General features: G+C 43.2%; 2 protein-coding genes across 4 annotated transcripts in view; both read right to left on the reverse strand.

The window, feature by feature from the left end:
• Positions 1–1679, reverse strand: part of TXNDC11 (thioredoxin domain containing 11) — a 63349-nt gene extending 61670 nt beyond the window's left edge. The window contains exons 1-2 of one of the 3 annotated variants that reach the window (XM_059036292.2): positions 1308–1679; positions 851–954 (exon numbers count right to left, since the gene is read on the reverse strand). In XM_059036292.2, the coding sequence (XP_058892275.1) occupies positions 851–954; positions 1308–1541 (338 nt within the window). In that variant the 5' untranslated portion in view covers positions 1542–1679. The remainder of the gene's footprint in view (positions 1–850; positions 955–1307) is intronic. The other 2 variants (XM_059036289.2, XM_067011839.1) reach the window with 2 other exon arrangements.
• A 4771-nt stretch (positions 1680–6450) lies between these two features.
• Positions 6451–24527, reverse strand: part of ZC3H7A (zinc finger CCCH-type containing 7A) — a 35210-nt gene continuing 17133 nt past the window's right edge. Inside the window, exons 8-23 of the mRNA XM_059038665.2 lie at positions 24338–24371; positions 23573–23856; positions 22006–22210; positions 20846–20910; positions 20095–20281; positions 19277–19438; positions 17977–18173; positions 17595–17695; positions 16983–17164; positions 16495–16571; positions 15230–15363; positions 14711–14816; positions 11698–11806; positions 9911–10044; positions 8157–8320; positions 6451–7363 (exon numbers count right to left, since the gene is read on the reverse strand). Of these exons, the coding sequence (XP_058894648.1) occupies positions 7174–7363; positions 8157–8320; positions 9911–10044; positions 11698–11806; positions 14711–14816; positions 15230–15363; positions 16495–16571; positions 16983–17164; positions 17595–17695; positions 17977–18173; positions 19277–19438; positions 20095–20281; positions 20846–20910; positions 22006–22210; positions 23573–23856; positions 24338–24371 (2331 nt within the window). The 3' untranslated portion in view covers positions 6451–7173. The remainder of the gene's footprint in view (positions 7364–8156; positions 8321–9910; positions 10045–11697; positions 11807–14710; positions 14817–15229; positions 15364–16494; positions 16572–16982; positions 17165–17594; positions 17696–17976; positions 18174–19276; positions 19439–20094; positions 20282–20845; positions 20911–22005; positions 22211–23572; positions 23857–24337; positions 24372–24527) is intronic.

The following is a 24527-nucleotide window of genomic DNA, read 5'->3' on the forward strand; positions in this document are numbered from 1 at the left end:
CAGGCGATTCTGTTCCCCAGAGGGCATTTGGTACTGTCTGGAGATACTTCTAGTTGTCACACTGGGGTGGAGGGGTAGGAGCAGGTAGTAGGTACTGGCATGTAGTAGGTAGAGGCCAGGGATGCCGCTAAACATCCCATAATGTACAGAACAGCCCGCCACAACAAGGATTATCTGACCCAAGATATCAACAGTACCAAGGCTGAGAAACCCAGCTGGTAGTATAGCACCTGGCACATAGCAAATACTCAACGACAGTTATTATAATTTGTTCTTTCCACTACAATCCCCAATCCTTTGACATCTCTTTGACAACGGGGGCCACATATTGTCTTTAACACTCAATAAAAATGTTCCAAGCTGAAATCTTCCTCGTGGCCAATATACCAGTCAGTGGCACCACAGATTTATAAATTGGAGTCCCAGGAGATACACTGCGGATTTGGGAGCCCAAAAGTGCTCCTGAAATTTAAAGTAAATTTTTTATTTGTGTACTTTCCCAAAGAGAGACTTTCACTCTTCCTGCTCACTGCACTCCAGCCTAATCAGGCCTTCCTTCCAGTTCCAGGAAAACACCAGCCTTGTCCAGCCTCAGGTCAAAGGACCTTTGCACTTGCTCTTTCCTCTCCTCTGGACGCTTCCCCCAGATCTCCCCAATGTTGGCCCCTTCCCCTTCGTGGGTGCGTTTCCTATCTAGCTCCCTTAGGAAGGCCTTTCTGCCCCACCCCCTTCGCTTCTATTCTCTGCATAGCACTTACTAAGCTCTTTAAAATTATATTAAATTTTCTTATTTACTCTCTGTACCACCCCCTGGAATGGAGAACAGGGACTTTTTTTCTTCATCGCTCACCTGGATGAGCGCTCCGCACACAAGAGGTGCGGATAAATAATCGCTATATCGATGAGTGCATGAATTCTCAACATGTGGGACGCTAAAGGTTGTCTACGCCGAGCCTAGGCATAAGGGAAATAAAATGGGTGATAAATGAGGATCCTGCAGCCTGGGCAGAAGTGACAGGTGCACCCCCAAGAAACCCCAACAGCTGACAGGCAGCTCGGAACCTGGACCGCCTTCCTCGGGCGCCAGGCAGCAACCCAAAACCTCGCCTTATGGCTCGCCGGCCGGAGAGAAGGGAACGCGGCGGGCATGGCCGCACGCTGGAGGAGGGTCAAGTCCATTGCTCCAGGCAAAGTCAGGCCCGACTTCCCCAGAGGCCGCTACGACCCTCGACCCCGAGGCCCAAGCCGGCTACTCGCCGCCCGCCAGGCCGAGGGGGCGCCGGGCCCGGGGGTGCGGGCCAACTCACCTGCAGGTGAACTTGAGTGCGAGGAGCAGCGCGCAGCCGAGCGCCACGGCCCCGCAGAGCAGCTCGGGCCGCCGGCGCGCCATGAGGGAGGCGCCGCGCAGCCCGCGGCGGAGCCGGCCCTCCGAGGAGGCAGCCGGGGCCGGGCTGAGGGAGCCGGAGCCCACGGGGCCGCCGCCACCGCCACCCTCGTCCTCGGCGTCGTCGCTGCTGCTGCCGCCGCCGCGGCCTCCGCATTCCGACATTACATGCTCCCCGTCGCCGGCTTTATACCGCCGCCGCCGCCAAGGGCCCGAAGGCCCGGCCCGGCCCGTCGCTCCCCAATCCCGCAACTCGCCGAGCCAGCTAACCCGTACGGTCCACGTCAGCCCCGCCGCAGCCGCGGCGCCCGCCCCCGCGCAGGAGGCTCCGCCCCCACCCGAGAGTCTGCGTGGACACCGCCCATCAGCCCCGCCCCCTCGCTTACGGAGTCTGCGCGGATCCGTTCCCCGCTGGCGGCGGGGCAGCCGCGGCGTAGTCCCACAGGCCCCGCCCCCGTCCCTGACGTATGCGCCGAAGCCGCCGTAGCCACATGCTCGCTCCGGTATCCAGTCCACTGAGTCTGCGCAGGCCCCGGCGCCTAGCGTCCGGCCCTATCCCTGCATCCAGCCAGTGCAGACCTCAGCAGCCCCGGGCTACTGGGAGTTCCCTCTTGGCTCCTTGAGTTTAAAAAGCCGTGATGGTGACAGGAGTCGTGTCTGCTAATATCACTACAGGCTCCGGAGGGAAGCCCTGCTTTGAGAATTAAATGAGGTCATTGATGGAAACCGCCGGGCCCATAGTGAGTACTCAATAAATTTTAGTGACTGTAGTCTCCCAGTGTCCATTTCCTGCACCAGTGAAGTGCTGTGCGCCTGAGCACCATGTCCCTACATCACACCCCTGGGAGGAGGGTCTGTACTCACTTCACAGATGCGAAAACCTAGGCTTGGAAAAGCCACGTGACTGCGGCCACAAAGCTAGTAGGTGAGGAATTCAGGCTCAAAGTCAAGGTTAACACGCCGCTCCAGCGACCCACTGTCGACTCTAAATCCTCTGTGACTCTAAATGTTAGGTCCTTTCTAAGTAAGTTGTCTTTTTTAAAAAATTATTTTTGGCCGCATTGAGTCTGTTGCTGCGCAGGCTTTTTCTAGTTCGGCAAGTGGGGACTATTCGTTGTGGTGCGAGGGCTTCTCATTGCGGTGCCTTCTCTTGTTGCGGACCATGGGCTTTGGGCATGTGGCTCAGAGGTTGTGGCTTGCAGGCTCTAGAGCGCAGGCTCAGTAGTTGTGGCGCACGGGCTTAGTTACTCTGTGGCATGTGGGATCTTCCTGGATCAGGACTCGAACCCGTGTCCCCTGCAGTGGCAGGCAGTCTTAACCACTGCGCCACCAGGGAAGTCCCTCTAAATAAGTTTTGTGATTAAAAACAAGTCGGAGAAGGATGAAATATGAGTTGAGAGTGACAGGAAGGGATTGTTTCCCTGGGACAAGTGTACCTGGAGCTAAGAGAATGTCCGTAATTACCAAATTGCTGGGGCCACAGATCTAGACTCGACTTCCGTTGTCAATAACTACAAACCAGGCAGATAAAACTCGGAGGGAACTAAGGCAGTATGATACCACACACAAAAAAACAAAAAAAAACAGGAAATGAGACCCTACCTGTGCCGCAATCCAGCTGCATGACCCTGGTGCAGATTTTCCAGGGATGTAAAATGTGCTATGAATGGTCACCTTCGTAGGTGACCCAGAGCATTACCGCGGAGGCCCAACATGGTAGCGCATATTCACCTGCCATTTTGCTGTTTGGTTTCTACATCTCTTTGTTCTTTACTTCTTTCTTTTGTATTAAGTGGATCTTTTATAAAACATTAATTCCTTTAATGATTTAAAACTTTTTTTTTAGTTACTTCAGATTTATACTAACTTAATTTCAGTAAGATAGGAAACTGCTCCAATACAGCTCCGTTTCCTCCTCCCTTTTTTATGCTATTATTACTCCTTTTTTAATCTACTACAAACTGAATAATATAGTGTTACATTATTGGTTTTTTGTGTTTTTTTTTTTTTTTTTTTTTTTCCGGTACGTGGGCCTTTCACTGCTGTGGCCTCTCCCGCTGTGGAGCACAGGCTCCGGACGCGCAGGCCCAGCGGCCATGGCCCAAGGGCCCAGCCGCTCGGCGGCATGTGGGATCTTCCCGGATCGGGGCACGAACCTGCGTCCCCTGCATTAGCAGGCGGACTCTCAACCACTGCGCTACCAGGGAAGCCCTACATTATTGTTTTATATAATCTTATTGGAAGAAGTTAGAAGAGAAAAAATATTTCTAGTTTTTAAAATATATTAACCTTATTTACCATTTCTAGTTCTCTTGATTTCTTTGTGTAGATTTGAGTTACATAGTATATTACTAACAAAAACAAATATGGTCCGAAGTCACCAGTACCCATTCACTGTAGGTTGCTAGAACAGAATCCACACTGCTAGAACAGAATCCACACTACTCTTCCGTAAGACACCTGTCGTTTGCACAGACCTTTATAAGGTTCAAAGTACTTTTGCTGCCTGTGGTTTATCTCATGAGACCCACAATATCTTATGGCAATGCAGGGCAGCGTGTTACAGGCCAGGAAACCACCCTGGATCAATAAAAGGATGTTTCCTTTACTATTCTTTCTAGACATCTGGCTGCTGCTCTGGCCCTAGGTGTTCTCCTGAAACAATGATAAATTCATTTCAGATTACACCAGGCCATCTGGGTCAGGCTGCACTGCTCTTCAAGGCTATGTCAGCCCTAACTAGTCTACATCAACCAATATCTGAGCTTTCATGGCCACTTTTTATACCATGATCAAGGTGGTGGCATTTGAGTAGGGGGCAGGGGGAAGATTACATATATTTCTCCCAGGTATTAATCCTTTTCTTAGAATTGGAGAGAAATAATGCTTGTTAATTTTTTCCTTAATCAGAGCTCTTTCTTTTTTTTTTTCCTTTCGTGTGCTAATAATCATTTTTCCCCTGCCCCAAATTTTGTAATTCTGTCTTTTTAACTGTCTCATTACTATTGTGTCTAAGCCAAATTTGGTTATTTTAAAAAGTGAGTTACTATGGTAACTCAGTATCACTTGCTTCAAATATTTTATTCTACTTTGTCCTTTCAGCTGTTTCCTTTTTTTAGATAAATTTATTTATTTATTATTTTTGGCTGCGTTGGGTCTTTGCTGCCGCGTGTGGGCTTTCTCTAGGTGCAGTGAGCAGGGACCACCCTTCGTTGTGGTGCATGGGTTTCTCATTGTGGTGGCTTCTCTTCTTGTGGAGCACAGGCTCTAGAGCGCAGGCTCAGTAGTTATGGCACACGGGGGCTTAGTTGCTCCGCGGCATGTGGGATCTTCCCGGACCGGGGCTCGAATGGGTGTTCCCTGCATCGGCAGGCAGACTCTCAACCACTGCGCCACCAGGGAAGCCCAAACTTTTAAGTTTCTAGCCTAGATTCCAAAGGTTAAGACAACCAACTTGTTAAACTGCAAGCTAAAACAGAGCACCAGAGACCACGTTTTTTTTTTTTTCTTTTTTGCGGTACGCGGGCCTCTCACTGTTGTGGTCTCTCCCGTTGCAGAGCACAGGCTCCGAACGCACAGGCTCAGTGGCCATGGCTCACGGGCCCAGCCGAACTGTGGCATGTGGGATCTTCCCGGACCGGGGCACAAACCCATGTCCCCTGCATCGGCAGGCGGATTCTCAACCACTGAGCCACCAGGGAAGCCCCAGAGACAGCTTTTTAACATCTATTCTCCCTGGGAAAAAAAGGGTAAAAGGAGTTTGGAAGGATGGAGAAAAAAAACATCATGAAGGCCATCAGACTAGGGAGACCTAGCAGAATGATAACACTGCCAGTCTGCTCTACAGAAACAGATTACTTATTTGGCAAATAAGTTGCACTGCTAACGCACCTGCCAAATAAAACTGGTCCCAACTGCCTTCCATTCATGGAGGGAAACCAGTCTCCTGCGGTCTTCAAGGAGTCCCCTGGGGTTGCCTTTCACTCTGCAGCCTCTGGTTCTGCTGAAGGCACCGCTTCTCTCTCATCTCTCTGCTTGCAGCCATGCTCCCCCCACCCAGGCTGGACTCGCACTGAACAAAGACCCTTTTCTGTTTGCCTCAAACCCCACTGACTCAAGGTTGTCACGAAGAAGTGACTTTCGAGTCCATCAGCCATTCCTTCTAACTCCCACTCCCAACAGGGACTCTGCACCGGCAGTGTCCTCATGAGGTGGCGGCCCCCAAACCCTGACAATGACTCTCCTCCCTAGCTCTCCAGGTCAGGAGCAGATCTGGGTCTCAGGATAGCTCAGCCCTTTCCTTGTCTCTGCCAGCCCGTCCTGACTACACCTTCAGTGGTCTTTCAACAACCAAAACGGCCCTATAGAAGGCGCTGTGCTAGACAGTTGTGTCTGTGGAATCCCACAGCCCACGTCTTAGCTGACCGTGTGTCCCTTTGCTGGGCATTCATCTGAATGAGATACGGAAGAGCCCCCAGAGGGGTTAGCATGTCAGTCAATAAGAGAAGCCTCTTAGCAACCTGAATCGGAGGAGAGTGGGACAGAGTGAAAGTTGCTGCCATGTCTCTCTAATTTGCCTTCTGTCATTAACTGCTTAAATGAAAGTGTTTTTTAAAAAAATCTAGGGAATTCCCTGGCAGTCCAGTGGGTAGGAGTCCACGCTTTCACTGCTGAGGGCCCAGGTTCGATCCCTGGTCGTCGGGGAACTGGGATCCTGCAAGGCGAGTGGTGCGGCCAAAAAAACAAACAAACAAAAAAAGTCTAACCTTGTGATTTTAGTACCCAGTTTTGTTTTTTTCTTTTTGTTTGTTTTGTTTTTTGTGGTACGTGGGCCTCTTACTGTTGTGGCCTCTCCCGTTGCGGAGCACAGGCTCCGGACGCGCAGGCTTGGCGGCCATGGCTCACGGGCCTAGCCGCTCGGCGGCATGTGGGATCTTCCCGGACCGGGGCACGAACCTGTGTCCCCTGCATCGGCAGGCGGACTCTCAACCACTGCGCCACCAGGGAAGCCCCTGGTACCCAGTTTTAACAATTCTTTAAGGAATTGGCAAGGACCACACCAAAAAAATGAAAGACATCTATATATAAAATCTTTATTACGGGCAGTATTGGTCCATACACTACACAATACCAACAGTACAAGTTTAATCTTTCAAAATCATCATTTAAACAGCAAAAGACCAAGAAATAAAATTTGAGTCAACTGATTATTTTTCAAAATATTCTCAATGCACATTATCCTCAGTTCCCTTATTATAGTGAAACATACAAATACAGAAAAATACCCCATTTAACATATACTAGTGTTAAATGGTTATTTGGCTTAAAATCTGAGTTAAGAAAATCCTTTTTAGCAACCTACATACAGATAAGTAGCAAACTTTATTATATTAGACAAATTCATTCCTCTTAAAACGTGAAGAATTTCATCCATCATGGGTTCTGATCCTAGTACAGTGTTTCTCTCTCACCATCGTGATTCTTATCTGAAGGACCAACTCAAGAAGTCGTCCTCAACATAACCTTATCCTCTTCCCCAACACAATTCATCCAAAAGTCTGTTCAACAGATGGCAACCAGTAGCGGTCACTTTGCCATTTGATGCCGTGAGAGCCTGGCCAGACCTGTCAAACAGCCCGTTTTCCTACCTACTGTGGGTTGCTGCTCAGGAGGGACGAGAGACGCCAATACAAGCAGAAAATCTGCAGCTCCTCTGCTACGTGCCTTACAACACTTTCAATTTTTCTGGTCAATGCTCTGATTAGGTAACATACATAAAAGCCAGCATATTAGTTTAAATCTTTAAACAAAAAACTATATTTTCCAAAGTCATTATCATTGGGGGCAATTAAGTGATCTTTTCGTGCTTTGTTGAGCTTCATCTTTAGGGCATCTCTTCTCTCTTCCCATTCATGAAGTTCAGCATTGCCATGTGCAAATTTACAGCTGCTTCCTTCTGTGCAGGTACCATTCATATACCTGTTAGGACAAGTCAGCTTGGTAAGCGTCCACCAGCTTGGTAAGCGTCCACCAGTTGTTTATAAAAATCTCTAAAATGTGCTCTTCACTACCTTTATGGTTTGCATTAAACTTTTAGCTCGAAATCTTAATCCTAGAAAAATGAATATTTTATTGCCTTGACAGCTACAATAATTAGTACTTTAAACTACTTAAATGCACTATTTAATGAAAAATACAGATTGTTGGGGAAAAAAAGACTATGCTCCTTGATGCAGTGGAAAGAAATCAGAAGGGGCAGGAAGTAAAAAATATCTTCAATAATTCTATGTATCACATGGATCTAAGTTTGGAAGTCAAATAGAAACAGCAACAACAAAATGAGCAATTCAAAATTATCTAGCTTTTCATTGAAAAATTTTCTAAGTAAACTTAAAATACTAATATTTTCCTTTGACCTGAGAAAGTTCCAGATTTATACTTGGAATATAATTCAAAGGCAGTTTCAAAACTGATGAACATCTACTACGAGAAAGATTGTGAAGGGTCAGAGAATCTCCACTGCCAGCTCAGAGACTGTTTGGGCAAGCTTGAACTTATTTCCCTATTTGGTTATCTTTAAGACTTTCACGCCAGTACCGGCAGACTAGTGAATCTTTTCATGTAATGCAGAAGAGTGAAGAAATGTTCAAGGAGCAACTAAACTTTGAGCTCAAATCCAAGCATCCAGGATTGGAAGATTTCATCACCCAGATACTCTGTCTACTCACAAGGTCAGCAGTTTTCATGTGGGAAACTGAAGAGACCCACGTACCTATCGCAAATACTAAAATATCCTGTTGGAAAGCGGTGCTGCCAGCAGTACTGGTCATCTTCAGTGTGGAAAACCTTCTCCTTGTGCTTCTCCGAGGAGATGTGGCCCTGCCACTGCTTCTCACTGTTACAGTTCTTCCCACACATCCAGCAGTGGAAGTCCACCTACAGTGCACGGAAGACACGCATCCCGTCAGTGGCTGCTGTCTGTGTGGCCCCTGACAGGTCACGTGTTCAGGCACCAGAACAACTAGAAACGACTCCACCTAAGACCCGGACTCTACTCTTGGGAAGCCTGTCCAGTGGGGGAAGCTGGGTGAGAACATAAAACTCAAAGTCAAGAGCAGGACCAAGGAGAGGGTGGCCAGCACACAGGAAGCAGAGAGCAGGGGCGATGGACTGGGCCAGGGGTCCAGGCAGTCTCTGGCAAGGAGCTGGTGTGCAAACAAGGGAGTCTGTCGGCAGGACGAGGGGCCAGGTTCAAACAAGGATTCCGGGGAGGATTAATACCACGAGGGAAAGCAGAGAGGATGTGAAAACCCGGGACTCGCCCACTGCAGAAGGACGAGCAACTCCATCCTTGCACATGAACTGAACCCCTACTATGGGCCGGGACTTGTGCCAGGGGCCAGGGAACTACATGTGCTGGGAAGACACCACCCTGGGGGCACAGACCCACACATTAGGGGCCCTGTGCTCCCACATATGCAAGTGTGCAGTGTTTGAGTAGTATTGACTATTTCCCAAATGCCCTGCAACACTGGGTAAGGACAGGTTCTCAGAGACAGGTCAACCTCATGACCCAGCAAGTTGGGGTGACCCTGGCTCTGGAAACCCTGGTAGTACTTAAGAAAAGGTGGTGAGGGGATCAGTGCTGAGCCTTGGCAGAGAAAGCAGAGTTCACAGGGCGTATCGTGCACAGAGACGTGTCCATCACCCGCATCTGAATGACTCAATACGGAGAGGGGACAAAAACAAAACAAGAAACAAGGAGCAGAGTAACACATACTCCTGTCAGTTTTAAAAAAACATGCCAGGCAGAGCAATAGGTTAGGAATAAACAGTCCAAGATATGTAAACATGGCCTGGAAAAATATACACTGGATCTGGTCTCTCTGGGAAAGGGGGACAACTGGGGTTCCAACTTTATCTGTGACATTTTATTTACTTTACAGAAGCAAACACAACAAACTGTTAACATCGGTTCACCTGGGATGGTGGGCTTAAGACAGTCATTATACTACCCCCTTCACTTTTTTGAAAAATTTAAAAGACAGCCAAAACAGTAAAAGACCACAGGTGACTTAATATCTCTGTAGAACCCAGAGGCGGAGGCCAGACTGCAGGATGGTGATAAGAGAACACGAGGACTTGGGGAAGAGGGGATCCCACACTTCCTGAGCACTTTCCGTGGCCCAGCACTGGGATAAACCTGCAGGCTCATCAAACTTCGTGGCTCCATCACAAGCAACCCCCTCAGAGACATTCAGTAACCTGCCCAGTGTCACAGGCTAGTAAGGAGAGGGAAGCAGGACTCGGACTCACAATTTCCTGGCTCCAGAGTTGGAAAAAAGATCCAGGAAAGGCATTTTTAGGATGAAGAGACTTAAACTAACAGTGGAGAGCCAGCGCGGAGAGAAGATGAAGATAAGGGGGAGGGCAGACCGGGGGCGAGGGAGCCAGGTTTTGGAGAAGGTGGGAAAGAAAAGGCAGGCCTGGAAGCAAAGGTGAGGAGAACCAACCTGGGGTACTTACAGTAACTTCCGCGTAATCTGTCGGCATGTGAATTTGTTTTCCATTTTCTTTGTTTGACTGACTGGCTACATCATCGCTTTTTTCATTTTTTTGGCTCTTTAGCCAGAGTTCATAAAACTGCTCCATATCTTGTACTAAAGAAAAATGAACTCCTTTCAGCAGCAAATATTTAAATACGCCATTTAAATACATACAAGAACACTCACTCTTTTGGTATCAGTCGGTGCAATTTTCAAAAGAAACTTGAGGGCTGAATGGAAACTGATCATATTTAGACACAGAGAGACAGTCCATTTCCAGACTCTCAGGGGTAAGAACCAAATTTGGGACTGTAAGACCACAAAAGTTAGTTTTCTTTTCTTTTCTTTTTTTTTTTTTTTTTAATAGTTAGTTTTCAAGATTAACTCCTCCCTGCATTTGCAAGACACTATGGGGGTGTTTAAAATTCAGAAACCATTTCAAGGGCATTGCTGAAAAGGAAAGCTTCGGCATGGCTTCAGGATGCCCCACGTTAAACACTTGCTACCACTGCTGTAACCACACAGGCTACTTACACACCTCCTCACTGTCTACTGAGAAACCTACTATAAGGACCGAGATTCTGACCCTGATGGGAGCCCGTCAGTTGAGGCACAGTACCAGAAGACCGACATGCTGGGGTGCAACTTAAAACAACACAGCCATGACCAGGTGCTGGGCAGTGGCTACAAGCTACTGGAACAAGTGTATCTGGCATCACTGTCAAGCAATAAAACCAAGGTTTCTCAACCTCAGCGCCGCCAACGTTCTGAGCCAGAAAACTTCGCTGTCGGTGGCAATCTTGTGCGTGTAGGATGTTTAGCAACACCTCTAGCCTCTACCCACTAGCTGCCAGTAGCACAGCCCTACAAGTCATGACAATGTCCAGACGTTGCCAAGTGTCCCCAGAGGTGTGTGTGTGGCAAAATTCATCCCCAGTTGAGAGCCACTGAGTTAAAAAAAAAAAAAATCTGGTAATGAGGATCTGGTCAAAACTCGGCTTTACTGCCTGCCTAAGTGTTTCTAAGATTAGAGGTAAACTAGGAAATTCTTCTTCCTTCAGACCAGTGGTAGCAGGAATCACTGCAAGAGCCCTGATTTGCAAGGACACCTTCAGTAAGGCCCAATTCTATGTCCCCACTCCAAGTAAGAAGGAGTCCTTTCCACACAAGTCACTGAATTTTTACATGGTTGAAATACGATAGGTGACATGCTTAAATCAGATGGCTTCTTGTAATCCAGAGATCACAGATCTTAAGTAGTCGGTAAATTTCCATCAGTTTACTTAAGACTGAAGAATAATCCTGGTAGCAAAAACTTTTCTGGTTGGAAGTGAAAGTTTGTCTGAGGCTCCTCTCAAAGTCTCTCACAATAAACCTGATGTTTGACCAAGACACACACTCTCTCCTCAGGCCTTTGAATCTGGGCCTGTTCTACCAGTAAGGGCTCCTTGAAGAGACCTCCAATTATAACCTGATTAATTCAGGGGTGACTATTCACAAAAGGAGCTCACGGAAGGACTGAACTTCCCCAGATCATGAATCACGCCTATGACATCAGAGGATGCTGACCTATGTATTTGTATCTGAATCTGACCTAAGCAAACATGACTGGACGTCAGACTCTGCTTCACTGATAAAATGGTATAATGGTTTAGAACACAGACTGCTTTCTGTGTGCACAGTAAGTTGGCATATTTAGAGAGGAAAGAGACTTTCAGACAAGCTAGATTTCACGGGTGTCAAGGCCACGGTTAATCATCAACTTACTCCCGTTCTCTTTCATGTACGTCCACACTTCTCGTTCCTCAGGACTGTGAGCAAAGGAACAGTTTCCAACATACTGACATTTTTTCCCAGAAGCAATATGATTGCACAGCTGTATTAGAAAAATATGAACATGCTTTAAGACAGAGTACACTTAGTAAAACTGCCTAATTTTTACATTTAAGCAAAATAAATATTACTATCCATGCTAATGCCGAGAACATAATTTTAAAAGGAGATTAATTTGCTTCTATTCAAATTGACTATAAGCCCCAATACATGAGATGATATTAAGCTTTCTGTCTCAAAACTTTTCAAAAGAAAATTTCCAAAAGAAAGTAAGTATGAAACTGGAATATGCAACATTTTCTTACAAGGAAATGTCAACAAACTCATTGATTCAGGGTATCTGCTTTTAACACAGCAGAACATTTTATCTCTGCAATGCAAGTCTCTAGCCCCCTCAGTCTGAAGGATCCTACTCTCCCCTACATGACACCCAGGATGCCTCCTTGTCAGCACTTGGGAAGCGATAAAGAAACTGCAGACTCCTCCAAAGGTACTAAACAGTGTCAGAAAAAATCTTGGACGTTTACTTATCACCAATACTGGCAGCTAATCTTGGGCCATCATTCACTAGCTATGTGTTATTCAGAGACAATTATTCCACTAACCAGGCCATCCAGTTATACAGTGTTCAAATAATACCTCTTCTGGTTATTTGCATTTTTACTTTACAGAGTAAATACAGTGATACTGGTAGGAAAATAAAGTGAGAGCAACCAGCAGAACACAGACTCCCCTAAGACCCATGACTATTAAGAACTAGGAAAACTGCCGTCACCAAGAGCTCATTCTTAGATATCATCAATGTACTTGTCTTTATAGAGCATAAATCCTAGTACAATTAATTTTTAGCTTATTTTAGTTTATCCGTGTTTCAACAGGAGTTGGCCCTATATATTAGTTTACATAATAGATGCTTAGCATTGACTTTCACTAAAAATCAAGAAGCAGTCAACACTTAACACTGCTCCTTTCCTCCCCTGGACCAACGTCAGGGACCCCCACCCCTGCAACCCTTACAATTTTCTGCATGAAGTCAATAGTCAACAAAACATTCTTGTAATAGACTGTATTATATTCTTTTCCCAGTCAATCCCCAATAAGTACTTAGGTATTACTAGGTAGACATTTACCATCATCTTTCAAAACAATGATAAGGAGCAGGGAGAAGAGAAAATAAAGGAGAAGGCCGCTCTGTGCTGGGTTTTTACACAACACCATCTCCTGTATCTTCCCTAGGATGCAATTATTCTCACTTACAGATGAGCAAACTGAGGCTGAGTAACTTGCCCTTCAGGCAGACTCTGAAGCACATGCTCTCTCCACCTCACCACACTGTCTACACACATACAAACACAGAGTACTATTTCTTCTCTTAGAAAAAGGATCCCTTAGCAATACCTAGTACAGTAGGAAAAAGAGGAAATAAGCTCCTGTAACATTGCAAGGTAGAACACCACGTCCAAGATGAGAGAATAATCAGTGGTCCTAGGCAGCTGCCTCATGAGCTAGAATTGTTCCCAGTCGTCTTAGTTTTAGCAAAGTTTTGAGAAATACGCCCATAATCTCCACTATCTTTTGAAGCACAAGACATCAATGGTTCCAATAAACCTTCCTCCCCTCCTACATAACCCATGGATTAAATCACCCAAATCTGAGGCTGAAACCACTGTGGATAAACACAAACACACCACCTCCTTCAAAGACTGTCCTTTATAACTTGTGTAAAAAGCAAGGTACCCTGGGTGATGGGAAATTAACCCTCCTCTTCCTCAACTCTCTGGCAATTGGGAGAGGGAGCCTCATTACATGGGGACTCTGCAATCCACCTGCACTGCTTCTCTGGGCAAAAGGCTCTCTCCATACTTCCTCCGCTGCAGCTGAAAATTTCCGCCCTGTCAGCTCCAAGTGTCCCTTGCATAGTGAAATTCCTCCAGACCCTCTCTCTTGTGAAGAAGCAGGTTGGGCCAGCTCCAGGGCTTTGCCCAGACAATCGTCTTTAAGACCATGTAAGGCACCAGGGGACCAAGTTGAAATGTGCTACCTAGTGAGTGAAATGCTACCCACACATTAAGTTGGTCTAGTGTTTTCATTCTAAGGGCTTTTGAGGAACACATTGCTCTAACATGGAGTGTTTTTCCTTTGGGTTACTTCAAGAAATACTATAATGTTGGGCATCCTTTAGCGACCATCCATCCAGTGCTTCAGTGAAAGAAACAGCGTGATAAAAACACCTCATCGGGGCTTCCCTGGTGGTGCAGTGGTTGAGAATCTGCCTGCTTAATGCAGGGGACGTGGGTTCAAGCCCTGGTCTGGGAGGATCCCACATGCCGCGGAGCAACTAGGCCCGTGAGCCACAACTACTGAGCCTGCGCACCTGGAGCCTGTGTTCTGCAACAAGAGAGGCCGCAATAGTGAGAGGCCCGCATACCGCGATGAAGAGTGGCCCCTGCTTGCCACAACTAGAGAAAGCCCTCGCAGAGAAACGAAGACCCAACACAGCAAAAATAAATAACTAAATTAATAAACTCCTACCCCCAACATCTTCTTAAAAAAAACAACAACAAAAAAACCCCCTCATCAACAGCATCCATAATAATACGGAAGGCCCTGGGTTTGACAGCAAAGCTGAGGAATCAAATTTAAATGAAATCCTCTCCCATTTGCTCCCAAAGTAATTCATCTGGAAAATAAGCTGAGCCATGACCATCACTTTTCTCTAGTTCATTGTCTACTTACTTTTCCTCAGTAACTCATACGATTCCAATCAATCTAAAGACTGTCCCAGAACCACACATTCAAAAGGGGAAGGAAAACGAAAGGACCACTTCAATTTCATTAACATGATGAGCATTATTTAAAGGGTACCAGTTTCCATCTGAATTACTACTACTTTCTAATGATTTGAAATGCCTAATAAAAAAAAGTGGCTTAAAAATTACGTATGTACATCAAACTGTAAAGGCATTTGTTTCTTTGTGGGGAGAGGACGGATGTTCATCCACTTCTTACGTTCAATAGACATCACTCTCATCGCACGACGATCTTTGGTCCACCTAAGAAAAATGGAGTTCAGAAAAAACAAAAAACACACTGGCAAAGGCATAATATAAAGGGGCAGGTACAAAGTTTGTACCTAAAGGACCAGAGATTTTTTTCCTCAACCCTTCTAAAAGAAATGCCTTATGATTCTGTCATTTCATTTCCTGTCGATAATTATAAACAAACATGCCCTAAAAATCCTAAACACGGAAATGATGAAATACAGGAAAAACACTTGAATTGTGTGCAGAATTCTTAGCTACTAAATTCTAAAAATCTCTTCCCTTTTGCTTTGCAATTATTCCTAAATTGTCTACTTTCCTTTGCTCTCTTCAAAGTCTTAATCTTTTTTTCTTATATGCATGATTTTACACCCATGAAACAGATCATTATGATCAGGCACTATTTCCACACACACACTACTTACGAATGCCTTGCTTTTGCACTACAATATTTTCTGTTTTTGTCTGGTTCAATGACTTGACCATTTCTCAGACACTGAGCACATACAAATTTTATCTTCATATTAAGGGATCCGGGCATTATTTGATTGCCAAGTACCTTAAATAATTAAAAGATTAGTTTTAATTTAACAGAAAACCAGTTTTCTGAGAACACAATCACCATGCATTTTTTTTCATAATAGCATACAATTTCCATTTTTGTCTGGTTTGATGATTTGACCACTATATATATATATGATCTGATAACTAAAATCTCCAGTTCTCCACCCCAATGCAAGAGGATATGATAAAAGCATATTACAGATGCCAAACCTCAATTTATGAAAGTCAGCTTAGGAGTTAATGACTAGGATTTTTGGCAGGGAGGGGAAGGAGGGTAATTGGGTGAAGCAGTTTGGCTGGGCGGTAAGCAAAACTACAAACACAATCCACCTCCCTTATTCCAAGGATCCCCACAGTGCAAGACCTCAACTGTTTTGCCAATTAAGCTGAATAAGAAAACTGTATCCTACAGTCTTTTTTTGGCCATGCCGCTCGGCTTGCAGGATCTTAGTTCCCCAACCAGGGGTCAAAACCGTGCCCCCTGCAGTGGAAGCACGCAGTCCTAACCACTGGACCTCCAGGGAATTCCCTATCCTACATTCTTGGTGGGTGTTATGGGATGCCTAACTTTTTTTCTTTTATATGATCAACTAAAATTGAGAATTTTTTTTTCACATTAAGAATTACTCAACTGGGGCTTCCCTGATGGCACAGTGGTTAAGAATCCGACTGCCAATGCAGGGGACACAGGTTCGAGCCCTGGTCCAGGAAGATCCCACATGCCACAGAGCAACTTAGCCCATGCGCCACAACTACTGAGTCTGTGCTCTAGAGCGCGCGAGTCACAACTACTGAGCCCACACGCCACAACCAGTGAGCCCACGCGCCTACAGCCCATGCTCCACAACAAGAGAAGCCACCGCGATGAGAAGCCTGTGTACCACAACGAAGAGTAGCCCCCGCTCGCCGTAACTTGAGAAAGCCCGCGCGCAGCAACGAAGACCCAATGCAGCCAAAAATAAATAAATAAATAAATAAATAAATTTTTAAAAAATTAATCAACTCAATAAACATTAAGAAAGTAACTGGACTGTATGTAAGTTTTAACTGCATCAGCCAACAACTAACATCAATTAGGCCATTCCAGAAAGGATCCCAAATGCAGAAAGTACACAGGAAAAAATACCTGAGCTCCAGGTATGTTTGCTTCCAAATTTTGCCAATATCGTTTAGATTCCTGGGCAATAGCGTCATGTGAGATACCTGGGAAACGCAGAAGCCTTTTTTTAGGTCCTCTACACAATAACAGGCCACCAATCTAGGCACAGTCAGACTCAATTCTTTAATTAACCCCACTTGGCATAATCTGTTGCCAAGAATGAACATCACATTATTCTTTCAAAATGGAATATTTACAAATATAGCTCTTGGTGTCTTACGAGGAATCTTTTTTCCTCACAAGTCCATACTTCATACATGAACTTGTATCAGCAATTACTTATACGAGACCACACTTAAAATAGGCCACTCTAAAGATGAAGTGACTACACGGTTTAAAGCTCAGGATAAAATCAACAGTGTTGCCACACCAGGTTGTTGGAGAAGGGTCTCCAATACCACTTCATAAACCCTGACGCTCTTGAGGAGACATTTCTCAATCACACACAAACCTACCTGTTTCATTTTCCAATATCCAGACTTTCAATTCTACAAGACTATGTGCATAAAAGCACTCGTCTTCCCTTAAACAACCATATCGAACCTCATGTCGGCATAAATCAAGCTGACATTGACCATGAAAAGAACGTATTTTGGAGTATTTTACTGTTGTCTCTCGCAAAATGTGGACAAGGCACCTAAGAGGAAAAGGGAGTGACATTTTACTATTGTTCTGCTATAGCTTTAAAAAAAATGTACATACACATATAAAATGTAAAGTTCTAGACTGAAAATACATTTTAAAATCTTTATCAGAAAATATAAATCACTGTATGCAATTGTTTTACTGGGAGGGGAGGGGATAATTATATGTTAACCTATAAAATACCTAAATCCATGTCATGAGAAGCTATAAATCAGTATTGCTTTTCTGTATTAAATTTCAATTAAATAATTCATTTAAAAATTCTCAGCAAAACCTATTAGCCATTTAAAAATAGTCACCATCTTTCAAAACAACAACAAAAGGAGAGGGGGAATGCCTGAGCGGATACTACTCTGGTTTTATTTGGATCTAAAAAAAAGACTCTGTGTTGTCACTATAAAAATTAGAAACTACCAACATACTTATTGTCTTCAAACTCATGCTTTGTAACCGGATGAGAACAAGAAGTAGAATTATCTTTGTTTCTTTTACTTATCATTCTAGGCTTATGATCAAAACATTTCTGAAACAGAGAAGAAGAATTATCATGAAAACATAATATGAGATAGAACTTCTGTGCCATGCTTATGATGTACATACCTATACATTACATGCTTACACCAAATAACACTCAGTAAGTACGAAGTCTTAACAGTATTCTTTTGGATAATAGCAGTGGCTACAGTTGCTGAGCAGATGCTTTATCATATGGCAGGACCAGAGCTAAGTACTTGATACTTCTGGGCTTGTGGGTCGGAAGCTACCACCAATTTCACAGCAGAAAGTAAGGTTTGGAGAAAGTACCTCACAAAGGAATATAAATTCTCCAAGATGCTCTTGGAGCAGTTTGAACACGGTAAGGTTGATCTTTCCGTTGCCACCAAAGAAAGCCTCCCTGCTGAATGCTCCCTTTCGCTCTAGCGTCCAGACATCTATCTCTTCTTGGCAATAAGCAAATGTGCAGTGGCCCAAATATCTACATTCCTCCTCAGCAGCAACATCTAGAAAGACAGGGAATTAATAGACATTTAAAATGCGGACCGTTGTTTTTTCAAAGCCAATGAATATTAAACATGCTTAGGGAGACTTCCCTGGTGGCGCAGTGGTTAAGAATCCGCCTCCAATGCAGGGGACACAGGTTCGATCCCTGGTCCGGGACGACCCCACATGCCGTGGAGCAACTAAGCCCGTGTGCCACAACTACTGAGCCTGCGCTCTAGAGCCCACGAGTCACAACTACTGAAGCCCACGTGCCACAACTACTGAAGCCCACGTGCCACAACTACTGAAGCCCACACACCTAGAGCCCGTGTTCCACAACAAGAGAAGCCATCACAATGAGAAGCCCACGCACCACAACGAAGCGTAGCCCCCGCCTGCCACAACTAGAGAAAGCCCGCACGCAGCAACGAAGACCCAACGCAGCCAAAAATAAATAAATAAATTTATAACAACAACAACAAAATATGAGAAAAGTTTTTTTTTTTTTAAAAAAACAACATGCTTAGGGCATCACCTGAATTTTTATAACAATTCATGGATAGCTTCAAACCATGATATGCATATTACAATGCAGGGATGGTATTAACTCTTAAAAAAAGAAACCCAAAATCCAGCACCACAGTTCTAAATTATTTTTATTTCAGACAGGAAAAAAAAGCCTTGATACCCAGATGTACTCTACCTAAGTTTAAAAAGTCTTTTAGGTACATTCAAAGCTCGTTCAGGTGAAGTGGTCTGACAAAAATGAAAATACTAAGTTCTCTCAAAAACAACTTAAGGGAGCAACATTTTCAAAGCCTTAGTTCAGTGTTCCGATTCTGTTTAGACCATGTCAGAGAACCCAAAGTTTGAGACAGTTTTCTGTTTAAAACCTGGGGAAATCCTCATTTCCATAAATAACTATAAAACACCCACAAGACAGCAAGTTAAAAACAAAGGTAAAAATAATATAAAAAATACTAATGTCTCAATCCAAGGAACTTTCTGTTAACTCTATCTAAACATTTTTAGTTACAGTGATACTGGAACCATTATAACAAATGTAGCAAATCATTTCTTGCTTAGGCGATGTACACCAATTAAGTAATTATAGCATATATACCTTTACATATATAATAAGGTCCTTCATAATTTGTTTTTGTTGGTCTTGGACGTATTTTTTTCCATGATTTATCTTCAACATTCTTTATCCTACCAATTAAAATATCTTTCTTACATTTATGATCTATATTAGCATGGTAAGTGAAATCCATTAACTTAGGGCCTGAAAAAGATGTAAAAAGGATTGCTCATATGCACAAAAAGTATCATTTCATTTTACAGGCACATTTATAAGCAGATGCGAGCAGATGGATTATGATTATTAAATTCCCATTAAAAAATCCCATCTTCATAACCCCCAAATGTAAACAAGCTATGGAAGTAACTTTTGCCTTTCGTGCTGTTTGTCAGACAAAACAAAGATCAGGACAAAACACCAGTCTTCCCAAAACATAACCCTTATTTAACTATTAGAATAGGAGTTTTGATGGCTTCTAAAGGTAAAGAACACATTTAAATAAGCAACTAAGAAAGAAAATTAACTTGGGTCGAGTTTAGAATAAATAGTGTTCGTATCACTTGACTTAGGGGTAAAGATATGAAATAATCCAACAGAAAGTACTTTAATTTTCACAAACATTATGGTCAGGTAAATATTCTATCCCATATGATTCTATACATAAAATTTTATCAAAGGAGAGCAGCAGCCTATCCTATTAGACTCCAAAGGTCCCTAATCAATAACTGCTGCTTCTTTAGAAAGAACTCAGAGACTGAAGAATCACAATGGCTGGTGTTTCCACATGTATCTACAAATTCCTAAGAACTCTCAGGTTATTGACTGCTTTAATCCTGTCTGCTCCTTTGTTTGGTCCTGACCTGATTTTACGAAACAGATCTGGCAAGCTTGTCTCAGTTCATGGGTTCCTTCAAGGGGATGTCTCGGGGTCACTGAAGAAGGTGGTTTAGTTACTGCACTTCCAAAAAAGTTTCCAAAGTCATTCCTAGGGTGACTTGACATTCCCAGGAAACTCTCAGAAGCAAACAAACTGCCTGGTCCATTCATCTGCAAGAAGAATTAAGAAAACAAAAAACAAAAAAAAAACAAAAAAAAAAACAGCCAACAAATATTGCACTATCACTAAAGAAGGAAACAGATGCATCTGAAAAATAAGACATTCTGCACAGACTGAAGTTGGGACTATTCTGTCCTTACTGCGTTTCTATTTAAAAACCATTTCCTTCTACATTTTCCTCTCTTTTGGGTCTCTAGGCCCCTCCCCCACTTTTTTGGATGCTCCGTGAGTTGTTATAAGTGATGGGTAATTGTTCTGCTTCATCAGCCAACACGTTTTTCATGCCCTGATCTTGTATTTCCTTGTTGTTCAAGCTGTGCTAAAGCCTCTTACACTGCCTGCGATTGTGATTAATTTGCTATGACAGATCCAGCCTTAAACGCAAAGCATTTATTACTGGATGTTCCAGAAGAGTCTTATTTTAGCACTCTTTCCCACAGCACACACAAAACTTCAGGGAGACGGTCACGTTCATTCAAATAACTCAGTTACTTAAGTAAAAGACCTATTTGCAATTTAAGCGACGTATTTACAAAAGAGGAAGTGGCACTTACAAGTAAAAGGGAAGAATTACTGTTGTTAAGCGGTGTTCCCTCTCTAGAAGTTGAGGTGGACAGATCTAAAATAATAAAAAAACTTCAACAGACCTTTTCATTCTAATCATGTAATAAGAACATCAGGGCTTAGTAGCTAACTGTGGCTTCCCACGTTATTTTCCCATCCCAATTCCAAGAAGCTTTCTTGCTCATGATTGACACTCAAAGAGGGCTATGGAGTATTCCCTCTCCTCTAGAAACCAAGGGCATAAATAACCCTTAGACAAACAAATTTAGATAAAAAGTGATTTTCAGAGACATAAGCTAAGGCAGGGCCTACCAAGTGGGACTGTTAAAAAGACTAAGAAAATAATTCGTATTCAAAATGGGAAAGGAGCCTCTCCTTTTGAAAATATGAAGCAGGAACTCATCATAACATTAAGAAAATCAATAAAGTTCAATTACTTTCTTTTTCTTAGTCTACCACTCAGTTACCTTCTCTCTACCCTTCTGTCTCCCACAAATTTTAGTTTCTTCAGTTGTCAATCTTTAAATCAATTATTTTGATTTTTATCCCTTTAACCATAACAAAGCCTCACAAAAATATGAAGATTTTTACTGTTATTGTTTAAAGTATATATTAAGCCTAGGATTACAGAAACAGGAGTCACGCCAAAGCCTCAGCAATCCCTTGCAAAACTAAGGCACCAGATATACTTTGCTGAGCTCAATGGATGAAGCCTAAAATAGATGGATCTATTATCATTTTAAACACTGATTTTAAATTAGTCTTAACTAAGTATTTGCCTAGTTCAGAATTTAAAAGGATAACCTGTCTTTAAGACCCTTTAGATGGGGTATCCCTTTTTTAGAGAACACATTAAAAGTCATTTCACCCAAAACAATAGACACCCAGCTTAACAAACTATCCTATTAAAAAACCAGTGCCACATACATTCCTACTCTCAGGGCTTTGATTCTTGATCTCCATAATGGCACAGTTAAGTCCAGGTGAATTTAAAACAGGAGGGTTTAGATTTTAGAGCTACAATATATTTTCAGCTACAATAAAAATAATTCAAGTACCAACTATCTGGAGTTAGTTATACACAGTCAAACCAAATTGTCTTTTTTAGAAAATGAACTGTAACTGTTTATATAAGTGGCTCGAGTCTTACCTCGTTTGGATTCGCTCATTGAAAATGAATTTAGAGAAGAACAGAAATCTTCTAAGGATGAAGTCAAAGGCGGATACAACTCCGAGAAGGAGGGTGCAGGCGCGTACCTCGCACCGATGGGCAAGGCGCCCAAAAGAGATGCTGAGAAGGGGATGCTCGGAGCGACACTGGCCGTTGGGAGGGGGCCTCTGACTAAGGCTGATGGCTGGAGAGGAAACAAGACTGGATTAAAGTCCATGAAACTCAGTTCCAAGCTGGCCAAACTGCTTTTAACATCAGCATATAAAAACAAATTACTTCACTGGGTGATTTTGTTACATAACAAAGCTGAAATCAATATCAAGACTCAGTGGCAGAATCCAAGCTACAGAGCTGATTTCTTCTCAAGCCTACTTTTTAAAAAGGATGGAGATGTGATGTCTAATATTGCTGTAATCCAAATAAGACGTTCATGGTTCGTCTTCAAAACTTCCTTAGGATTCCCTACATGAGAGATGGCTTCATCAAAGAGGAACTGTGAGGATGTGTGTGGGGCTGGAGTGGAAGGAAGGGTGCTGAAGAGAAGGGAGCTGGAGCAGCCTGGAAAAGTGGGGACCATCTTTCTGGAGATGTGAATGTACAACCTCACAAGAACAAATGGAATGCTACCTTGCCCCTCCCTCACGGAGCGAGGAGTTTTGGAGAGCTTCCATGTGCCTTATACTATGATAAATCATATACCATCTATTTAATCCTCCCAACCCTCTGAGATGTATCGTACGAGGGCTGCCACGGTACAGATGAGAAAACCAAGGGATTGAAAGGTGAAATAACCTGCCCAAGATCAAAGTGGTAGGAACCAATCCCCTATCTGTCTGCCTTTTACATCTCTCTATCAGCTCTACGGGGACATCACTGGTTTCACCCACCCTGGAAACCAGCTCTGAGCTTCCCCCCCACCATCATCTTACTGCTGCCACTATTTTAATATACTTCACGGCAGGAGTCAGTAAACTTTTCTATAAAGGGCTGGATATTAATATTGTAGGCTTTGTGGACTACACGGCCTCTGTTACAGCTAGTCAACTCTGTTACTACAGTGTCATGAAATATTTTCATGTGTCTTAAAATATTACTTATTTATTTATTTTTTCTTTCAACCATGTAAAAATCTAAAAACCATTCTTAGTCCGTGGACCATACAAAACAGGCAGCGGGCCAGGTCAGGCCTGTGGACCAAAGTCTGCTGACACTTGCTTTATGATATATGGTTATAGGAGAATTATCCTTAAGGAATGAGAAGTCCTTAATCCATGAATTCATTTTGCCTTACAAGTCAAATGCCTATTCTTTGTCAGAAAGTTAAATTTACCGTTTCCATAATATGTGATTCCTAGCACGTTTCCCTTTTTTATTTAAAGAAATGACCAAATTAGCCAGTTACCACTGAAAAACGACAGAAGTAATTTTCAAGAAACCCAAAGCTTACTCTATAGTCAATACTAAAAATATCTAGCAGGTTATAGTACGATTAAAAAAGAAAAAAAAAAAAAAGCCTGCCTTCAGAAGGAATCACACTGAAATTTACCATAACATTTTCATTAGTTTCAGGTGCAGAATCAAGGAGGTCATCTATTTCATCTCCAAGGACCATATCTCCATCATCTAAAAACGCTTCCGGCATACTGAAGGGGATCTTTCCTCCATTTGCCAACACTGTCGATGGCAGAGAAGTCTCTTCCACTTGCAGTGGCAAAATAGAAGTTAAGGGCATAATGGGAACTGAGGCCAGCTCATTTCCAACTTGGTGAGAAAAGCTGGATGCAGGTATAGAAACAACAGGAACTGCTTCTTGCCTCGGAGTTAATAAATCTGTAACATGGATGGACATGTACTCACTTATTTTCAGTGTATTTATGTAATACTAGTGTTAATAGCCAATAATAGAAAAAATGAAGAGCTAGGTGAAAATATGAAAGCAATTATAAAAATAAATAGATACAACAGTGAAAACAATTCAAATAAAAGAGTACAAGTAATCCTAAAAATAATTTGTTTTGCACAGGAACAAATATATTGACTTGTGAAAACTTCTCCTTTCTCAAAACTCCTGGGCCCCTTTTGGATGGAACTACTAGAGGGTGGTTAAGCCACAGTGGGTATTGAACGATTGCCCACTGACATCCAGTACTGTCACTCACTCACTGGCACATCCAGAGGCACAGAGGTGGTTTTTGAAATTACTCATTTTAATACTAATAACCACACAGCAATCTTATTTGATAACACTATAATGTACATAACATCTAAGGCTGGCACTTTTCATATTAAGAGGATGTGTGTGAAAACGTACCTGGCTCAATATCTTCCACAGAACAGTTCAAAGCCTAGAAATTAAATCAAATAATAGATCATAGTATTTTCAGGACTCTAAACCATAAAGCAAGCTTTAAAACTCACTCTAAGAGAGCAATGCAGGTTCTCACATTTGACCTCCTTCCAATTAAGACAGAAATAAACAAACGTGTAAACCTTTGTAATAC

Source organism: Kogia breviceps, chromosome 14 (genome assembly GCF_026419965.1).
Source record: "Kogia breviceps isolate mKogBre1 chromosome 14, mKogBre1 haplotype 1, whole genome shotgun sequence".
NCBI classification, from domain to species: Eukaryota; Metazoa; Chordata; class Mammalia; order Artiodactyla; family Physeteridae; genus Kogia; species Kogia breviceps.